This window comes from Martes martes (genome assembly GCF_963455335.1).
Source record: "Martes martes genome assembly, chromosome: 8".
In the NCBI taxonomy this organism is placed as follows: Eukaryota; Metazoa; Chordata; class Mammalia; order Carnivora; family Mustelidae; genus Martes; species Martes martes.
Window position 1 is genome coordinate 125,588,208 of NC_137895.1, and position 9,510 is coordinate 125,597,717.

The window sequence follows — 9,510 nt, forward strand, 5'->3', positions numbered from 1 at the left end:
GAACCAGAGAGTTCCAATGACTGCCATACAATACCTTGTCTCTTGTAATCACAGTCTGGATCTATAAATTTCTGATTTATAATGTGTGCTGAATTCATAGCCTCACCAGGCTTCTGAGAAGACCTAGAAACAGTGACCAACCCAGTAGCAATGAGCAACCCACGTGTTTAAATTATGCTCTCTAAATTTAATTTTCCACTATCATGAATCTGAGCAGAAAATATTTCCAGGTTATATACGACAAATGACTTGTAACCAGAATATATAGAGAATTATTATGAGTCAATAGTAATAAGACAAACAGGTCAGTTAAAAGTAGGACAAATTTTTGAACAGATACTTCACAAAAGAAGATATAGACATGGTTAACAAAACATAGAAAGAGCTGATCATTAGTCATGAAGAAAAAGCAAATTAAAATGAGAGGAGACACTACTACACACCCAATAGAATGGCTAAAATTTGAAGGCCTGATAATATCAAGTGTTGTAGAGCATAGGAAGCAACTGGATCAATCACTCATTGGTAGTGGGTATGGAAATATAGTGTAGATCCTCTGGAAAAACAGTTTGGCAAGTTCTCATAACATCAAGCGTACACATGGCATAAGACCCAGAAATTCCATTTTTGGGTATTTTCCCAAGGAAGGGGAAACATAGGCTCACACAAAAACCTGTGTATAAATGTTTAGAGCAGATTTATTTATAACAGTCCGAAATTGGAAAGAACCCAAATGTCCATCAACCAGTGATCGGATGTTGTATATCCATGTAGTGCAATACTACTCAGCAACAGAAAGAGACAAGCTACTGATACATGCAAACTATGAACAAATCTCAAAAGCATTAAGCTAAATTAAGAAGTCAGACACAAGAGGCAGTATATTGCATGGTGCAATTTATAAGATATTCTAAAAATCCAAAATTATAGGGAGAGAAAACAGATCAGTTTTTCCTAGAGAAGAAGGCTGGAGGGAAAGGTCTGACTTCAAAGGGGCATGAAGGAAATTTGGGATGATGGAAATGCTCTATATCTTCATCATAGTAATGGTTACACAACTGTAAACATTTGTCAAAAATCATCCAGTTATATATGTTAAAATAAAAAGGACCCCAAAATATAGACATGCACAGTAAAGACTAAGAACGTGGGGAAAATAATTAAGAGAGTAGCTTAAATTGCTTTATGAAAACTCTACAATTTGTCTCTACAACTTAACACTGTTAAGTGTATTTTCAGGATGGGCTAGTATGATGCATTGGTTCTGAACAAGGCTATAAAATTTAAGTTGACTTCAGTTCAAGTTCTGGCTCTGCCATTTATGAGTAGAGTGACCTTATAGTAATTATTTCATTTCCACCTGAAAGGCTTATGGAGGGGATTTAATGATGCAATTAACTGCTTCATCACTGCTTGGATCATATGGGCATTCAACAAATGTTAGTTATTTATGAACATTTAGAAAGAGCCTAAGGTGGGGAGAGACACACATAAACAAATACATTACAGTATCTTGTGAAAAGAGCAGAAATAAAGCAAGTGTAAGGCACAGTGATGGCAAAAAATGAGAAATGTCTCGCCATGTTTAGAGAAGCCAATGAAGACTTTGTGGAGGAAATCATGACTAAGATAAAAATTTGAAAGACAAATAAATGGTTTTCATCCTGATTAGGAGAGTGAAGGGCATAAAATGTCATAGTGTACTTGGAGAATTATGTGATCAGTTTGCCATTTCTTTCCTTTTTTCTTTCTTTCTTGAGTGATTAGAGAAGCTGTTGCAGTATGAAGGAGTCAGCCAGAATAAGCTCTGGAATGCTAATTTAAGAATCTTGTTGTATCTCATCCTGCATGTGGTGGAGTGGTTGGGAACCAGCAAGGAGGGAAACAAATTACAAAGATTACTTTGGTCATCTTGGAGAAGGTGGATTGAAACTAGGATGAAGCTAGAGGGAGATAGACCTGTCAGAAGTCTTGTTAGATGAAATCAGGTAAAGGATGGTGACATTCAGTACTTGAGCTACGGGAATGAAAGGTAAGAATAAATTCAATACAGTTTTAGGGGAATTCACATGAATTAACTGAATATGAAGGAAAATGGTTCCGAAATGACATTCACAATTCATGCTTGGGTATCTAGGTGGGTAGTGGGCAGTGGATAAATTCTATTTATCATGATAAATATTCCTAAAGGGAAATGATGAGTTTAGGTGGGTAGTGTTGATATTTGAGATGCCTGTGGACATCCAGTTAGAGCTTTCCAGTAAGAGGAAGGATATGTGAACCTAGAGCTCGGTATTGAAGTCTGCTGGGGAGCTACATATATGGCAATTGAAGTCACAAAAATAAAGATCACCCTCGAAAAGCATATAGTATGAGAAGGGAACCAGGGACAGAACCCTGGGAAATATCAACACTTAACTCTATATAGAAAAGACCTTAAATGGTGGTCATAAAAGTAGGAGAATCAAGAACAAGTAGTATCAAGGAAACCAAGGAAGGTGTTTCAAGAATGAGGTATCATCAAGAGAGTTATACGCAGCAGTGATGTCAAGGAGGATGAAAACTAAGAAACAGCCAATGGATAGGAGTAGTTTTAGCAGTGGGACCAAACTAGATCACTGTGATTTGAAGAGTGAATGGAGGTTAATACATGTGGAAATATCAAATATAGGCTACTGTTTTGGAAACTCATGGTCAAGAAGAGAAAGAGAAAAACAGAATGATAGCTAGAAGGAAATACAGGTTGAAAGGAGGTTTTTTGTTTGTTTCTGTTTTTTGTATGAGGCAAAGGAGAGACTTCACAGTATTTCTATATTGAAGGGGAAAAGGCTGGAGATCCAGGAGTGTATTATTTAATGCCCAATCCCAACCAGGAGACAGAAATCACAAGTTATTTGATAGAAAATTTAATATAAAAATTCTTAAATATGTATAAAGCTGTTTATCAGGTAATTTAAAAGGTGATCTAAGGACATAAAGGGATATGAAAGAAGTAACTATAAGAAACATCTAACACTCCTAGGGCTGGGGGACCAGCAGAGGCAGGCAAAGGATGGAGTTTTAAAAGTGTGATAGGAATTCAGGAGAGGGAGATATTTTTGTTTGTTTGTTTGTTTTTTTGCTAAGGTCCAATCAAAGAGTATTTTATGAAGACGGCATTTGAGCTGGGCTTAATTAAGTAGCAATTAAAGAATGTTCCAAGAGTTACACAAATTGCACATGACCTGGCAAATAGTAGATGTTTAATAAATATTTTTGAATGAATACAAGACAAAACGAAGAGGGCCAATTGCCTTAACTGCTGATTGGACGGGAGGGTGGAAGACGAAGAAGGGAAACGGAGATCTAGGCCATTGGGAAGAATGGCATAAAGAGGAAAGAAAGGCGGAAGGGGAGATTTTGAAGGGCCAAGATAAATTCTGGGAGGGCAGACTAGACACCCCAGTGCACGCAGGGTGTGGGCCCTGCAGGTCTGCGGCTTCGTGGAGTCCGGACAGAAAGTGGAGATTTGTAAGTCATCCCAGGATTCTGGCCAGCCCTGTCCTGGGGAGAAAGCAGTAGCATCTCCAAGTATGTGAATCCAGAACCAGTCCGCCGGCGAGAAGCTGAGGCCTCAAGCTTGCTGATTTACAGTTTGCACCTGCGCTCGCCTGCAACTGCTAGGAAGTGGAAGATTCTCGCGTCTATCCTGCCTGAAAGCAGTGGACTCTGGGAGCAGAGGACGCCCGAGCTCCTTCCTTACGGACCGCTTTCTTAAGGCGGGACAATGAGTTCCTCTGGCTGCCGAGCGCGAGCTTCCTGGGCGGAGGCGCGCGCTCGGCTGCGCGCGCAGCCGCGGCCCGTTGTCGCCTAGCAACCAAGAACAACAGTGGCCTAGGAGGCGCGCGCCAGCCGCGGCGGGTGCAGTTCTCCAGGTCCGAGGAGCCGCGGCTCTGAGGGATCTCCTGGCAGGTAAAAGCAGGCGTGCGGCTGAGCAGCTACTCCCGCGGTTTGGAGAGGCCCAGGGCCAAGGTCCCAGCAGAACTTGGGCAAGGAGAAGGTGCCCCGCGGGTGGGGACATCTGGGCCACCAGAGGGAACGAACACCTTGGAGGGGTGTCGGTCCCTGCTCTATGCCCGCTGTATTAGACGGGGGTCGGGGTGGGCTTCCTAAGCATCCCGCTGCCTGCCATTTAACAGGTGACAAAACTGAGGCCGGGAGAGGGCATCTGAGGGTCTAAGATTCCACTACTTGACTCTTAGCAACTCAAGAAGCGAGTCCCCACTTGTTCTAGCCTTCCTCCTCCCCGTAAGTTTTCTCAAAAAAGATCTCCCCATAGGCTAAAATTTAAGGTCGTGTAGTCTGAAAGTTCACCAAGAAGTACAAATGATTGGTACATTTGCGGGGGGGGGGGGGGACGTGGCGCCTCTCTAATAAACGAGAAGATGCACATTTAAAGCAGATTTGTTTTCGTACCCAATGCCGTGAAGTTCATGCCTTTTCATCCCGTTATTTTCCTTTATCTTAGAGAAGCAGTTGCAGAATATGGATGAACATTTTAGGTTTGAGGATGTTCATTGCAGACTTACCCATAATTTTAGGAAATTGGAAACAAATGCTCAGCAATAGGGGACTGTCCAGATAAATAGTAGACTTTACAGTATTATTTTAAATGACATGATATGTTGATTCATTGGGGATGATTGGAGCAATAAATGGAGAATGAACTCTTTTGAACTTCTCCATCAGTTTAACATAGTAGGAAAATGGTTCCAGGAAAGGAAGTTGAGAATAGGGGCTAGAAATCCAGGTAGGCTGGTAAAATCACTGTAGAAAACACACAAAAAAAGGAACTATATTGAAATAGTGCTGATCTCCCTGCGTTTTTTCCTGAGTGATTTTTTTTTTCTAATTCCCAGTGCCCGCCCTTGTTTTCCAAATTTTCTGTAATGAAATGTATTACCTTTTAAAGTAGACGGTAGACAGAGAGCTATACTTAAATATGATTACTTAATATTACTAAATATGATTACTTAAATATGATTAAAATGATAAATTTTATAGTATGTTTATTTTAGCACAATAAAAGTCATCAATGGGCAGGTGGTAAAATAGTCAAGGAAAGCAGGTTTGCTTCAGTCAAAAGGATTTATTTTCTTAATTTGACATCTCTGAAGCTTTAAAGGAAAACAGATTTTTAAAGAATAAAATCATATAAGGTAACTTGGTTGTAGCATGTTGATTTTAAGTGAAATGTTGAATTTACAAAGTTAAAAAAAAAACACCTTAGGATTATTTTTGAGGCTTATTGCCTCTGGCTCTATGTCGGTTGTATACTTCCTCCTGCCTTAACTGTTATGCTCAAGATGGCAATAAAAACACAAACTAAATGCTTCCTACTTCATGGTATTGCGTAGGAACAGCTCCACTGCTATAATCCTGTGTTAAGGCTATTCCAACCTCTGTACTCTTCAATATGCAATTATTCAAAGGCACTACCTTAAAATGGGAAAAAGAAGTTCCTGAGTGAAAATCAGATGACATACAGTAATTTTGCACAGGTGTAATTCAGTTCTCAAACATTATTCAGAAACAGTTCTTATGTAAATCAAAGGCTGCTGTATCTTGGAATTCGTTGCAAAGAGCTGTGAAGTCTCTTTTTCCTAGAGTTTAGTCGTAGGATAGATTTTCATTTGTCCAGAATAGTTTCCGTGCATCTGCTTGGAATATTATAGACACAAAGCCTAGGGTCTTTGTGCTTGTTAAGCATCTATGAAAGATGTTTGAATTTTGAAAAAAATATTGCCTCTAAAATCTGAAAAGAAAATTGAAAAATTAATGTTAAATTTTTTAAATTAATATTAAGTTACATTTGAAAAGAGTTTTCTCATTTTGTAAGAATTTCCAGGTGCACAAACTGCTGAATAATTTCAAATGCTTAATTTCAAAACTTTTTAAGACAAAAACTGTATTTAATGGAGAATGTGGGTGCATTTTAATGTTCAATATATTGGATGTAATGTGAGGTAGTGCATCACAGCATAAACTTGCCCAGACCCTCAAAGATCTTGAAATTTATGTGACCCGAGCTTAGGGATGTCTTTCAGAAGTCCCTAAGAGTTTTTCTAGGAACATGTGGCTTTTTAAAATATGTGATAAATTCGGGTCAGTGTTCCTAATGCTAGGAGTTGCAGTTGTATCTTGACAGACTATCTGAACTAACTCTGACATTGTAGATTCTCTCCAAGGATTTTTCACTTCCCAGAATTTCTCTGGAAACTATAGTAATTTCCTCAAGACTAGTTTATACCATCTGAGATTACACAAATGCCAAGCATAACCCCACAAACTCTCATTGGAGAAAATTCAAAAGATTTCTGGGGTTATTCTAGCGGTCATCAACATCGGGAAAGTCCTCTCTACCCAAGTGGAGTTACTCCTCTGTGGTGTATCAACTGTGAATAGCAATGTTCTTAACGTTTTTTCCTGCACAGTCACGGACATGCGAGGTGGAAAAGGGTCTTGCAAGCTGTAGCCCCAATTTCCCCAGTATACAACTCTTCACATTCTCAGTTACTTTTTTTATTGAGCTATGGCTTATATTAGAGAAAACTTCTGGCTATCTGGGAAAATGATACCAATTTTAGTTTAGTATTGGTATGTCTTGAGTATCATACGTAAAATCATACTCCCAGGAAAAACAGTTAATGATTTTTATAAATATCGAATGCCTAGTGTGCACCAGATACTCGGGATAGATCAGTGTGAGAAAGCAGACCAAAATCCATCCTTTTGTGGCGAAACATTCTTGCAGATCTCAAAGGTAACTTGGATTTAGTCTACCAACCCCTCTAAGTGAGCTGTAAGCATGGTAAACTATTCCCGGTTATGTAAGTAAAAGTTATGTCTCTAATGTATTGTCTTCCTTATGACCTGGAAGCCAGGACTAATGCTCGACAAATTCCAAAAACACTGAGAATTTGAAATAAGAATGTAGGTAACATATTTGTACATGCACAATAATTTCTACATATATTAGTAGAAATACTAATACTAATATTAGTAGAAATACTAATAGCCTAGTCTCTTTTCAGGTACAATTAAAATGAGGAAATAAATCTCTTTCTAAGGGCATAGGTAACATAGATTTGTACATTGTGTAAACGATGTACAAATGACAATTTTTTTTAAGCAGACGCCACTCCCAGCCTAGAGCCCAACATGGGGCCTGAACTCACAACCCTGAGATCAAGACCTGAGCTGAGATCAAGAGTCAGATGCTTAATCAACTGACCCACCCAGGCGCTCCTATTTAACTATTTATTGCATCTTTTTCCAGAATGGGTAAAAAGATAAAGAAGGAAGCAGAACCACCTCCTAAGGATGTGGTAAGTTTCTGATTTGAATATTATAGTAGCACATTAACAACCAGTTTTAAAAATAAATTGTTCAAACAGTTTGGCACATACCAGTATATACATGAGTACACAGTGGCAGAAGTCCAAAGTCTGACTAATGATAAGATTAGTTAGAGAAATCTAACATTATATAAACAAACATTTACAATGTTGTCATTACATAATTAGCACAATTAGAGAGTAATTATTAGCTTTTTCAGTATGTGGATGGCATGTTTATAAGCCTAGTTAATGAGCAAATAGTTTTGGTTTGTTCTTTTAAATATTTTGAATTTATATTTGCCTGTCTCTCATTAATGTTAATCATCCAAGTACATTTTCAAAGATAACTACAGTTCATGCTATAGCTACTAGATGGGGATAAAAGGTTGTCCGAAGACCACCATTTGGACACCAGAAGTCTTGTATTTTCCAGTTCTATGGTGAGAAAACTGTGGGTTCATCCTCTTTTTCTATTCCCGATATTTGAGTAATGCATTTCCTACAACATGAAACCCTGTCTCTCTTTTAAAAGCATGGTTTTATTTTATTTCTTTAAGGTTTATCAATTACTGAGAGATTGTGTTAAAAATAGAAAATGAACTTGGACAGTTTTCAGTGTGGAAACTTCTTTTGAAACAGACATTTGGTATAATTTTCTTCAAGTAAAATGCAAATAAAAAAGTGCTTATAGTTAGTCAGTAGACTCACAGTATTTTATAGTTTGAGGGAAGCTGAGCTTAGCGCAAGATCTTCCCAACAACACTAGAGTTTTGTGGTTACAAACGTGAGCTACATCCCAGCTCTGCCTCTCATGAGCTGTGTTATTTGGCACAGTTGCCAAATGCGGCTGAGTTATTTCAGCTTTTCAAAAAAAAATTTCTTCAGTGCTAATTATAATGTCCAATTCATTTTGGTTGTTGTAGGAATTAAAATGAAATAAAGCACATCAAATTTTCAGTACCTGGCACATAGTTAACACTAGTATATAAGACCTATTATTATGGGACTACTTTAGACTCTGACACGGGCACACACACACACACACACACCCTATGTAACTTCTTATGGATGATCCTTCAGTACAGTTAGGAACAAAAGCAGAAGCATCTGTCTGCCCAGGTCTAGGAAAGCTTTGCAGAGATAGACGGTCATTGTGGTTCATGATACATTTTCATCATTCTAGATGTTCTCCCTTTGGACATACTCCTAAAACATTCCAAACTCTCTTGTTTTTTTCATCGCATCCTAAGTTTGCGTTACCGCTTTTTATTGCAAAATAGCATTTTTTAAAAGATTTTATTTTATTTTTTTAAAGACTTTATTTATCTGTCTATCTAACTGAGGGGGGAGAGACAGAGAGAACACTCAGGGGGAGGGGCAGATGAGGGAGGGAAAGAGGCTCACGCAGACTCCCTGCTAGTGTTGGTCTCCACCCAGGACCTGAGATCATGACCTGAGCCTAAGTCAACAGTCAGATGCTTAACTGACTGAGCCACCCAAGTGCCCCAAGATTTTATTTTTAAGTGATTCTACACTCAATGTGGGGCTCCAGCTCACAATCCCAAGATCAAGAGTTGTGTGCTCCACTGAGTGAGACAGTTCAGGTGCCTACAAAATAGCGTCTATTGACATCTTGTTACCGGAAAGTGGTCTAATGAACACAGTATTTGCTGATGAACACTGCTTGATTAAATTGGAATTAAGAGACTATGAAACAATAGATATATTTGTCTAATACACTTTCTATAATTTTTCAGTGTCTTTCCTCTGTATTCCAGTCCTTACAGGGCACAATTAATGGCTTGAGAAATAGTTTTAATCCTAGCGTTACCAGAAATCTAGCTCTTATTTCCTCACGAGGTTCATAACAGCCTTAGGGACAGCCAAAGCATGTGCAATGGCCAATGTCAAAGAAATTACTGCCTGTGTTTTCTTTGGGAGTTTTATGGTTTCAGGTCTCATATTTAAGTCTTTAATCCACTTGAGTTTATTTTGTGTGTGGTATAAGACAGTCGTCCAGTTTCATTCTTTTCCCTACACCACTTGTTGAAGAGACTGCCTTTTCCCCATTGTATATTCTTGCCTCCTATGATGAAGATTAATTGGCCATTAAGCATGGGTTTATGTTCTG

General features: G+C 38.6%; 1 protein-coding gene across 1 annotated transcript in view; it reads left to right on the plus strand.

Annotated features, from left to right (window-relative positions):
* Nucleotides 1-2,025: 2,025 nt before the first annotated feature.
* The window catches only part of ARMC3 (armadillo repeat containing 3), a gene marked incomplete at both ends in the record, with an annotated part of 41,102 nt that continues 33,617 nt past the window's right edge, over nt 2,026-9,510 (plus strand). Inside the window, 2 exons of the mRNA XM_080810296.1 lie at nt 2,026-2,032; nt 3,719-3,914. Coding sequence (XP_080666422.1) covers nt 2,026-2,032; nt 3,719-3,914 — 203 coding nt within the window. The remainder of the gene's footprint in view (nt 2,033-3,718; nt 3,915-9,510) is intronic.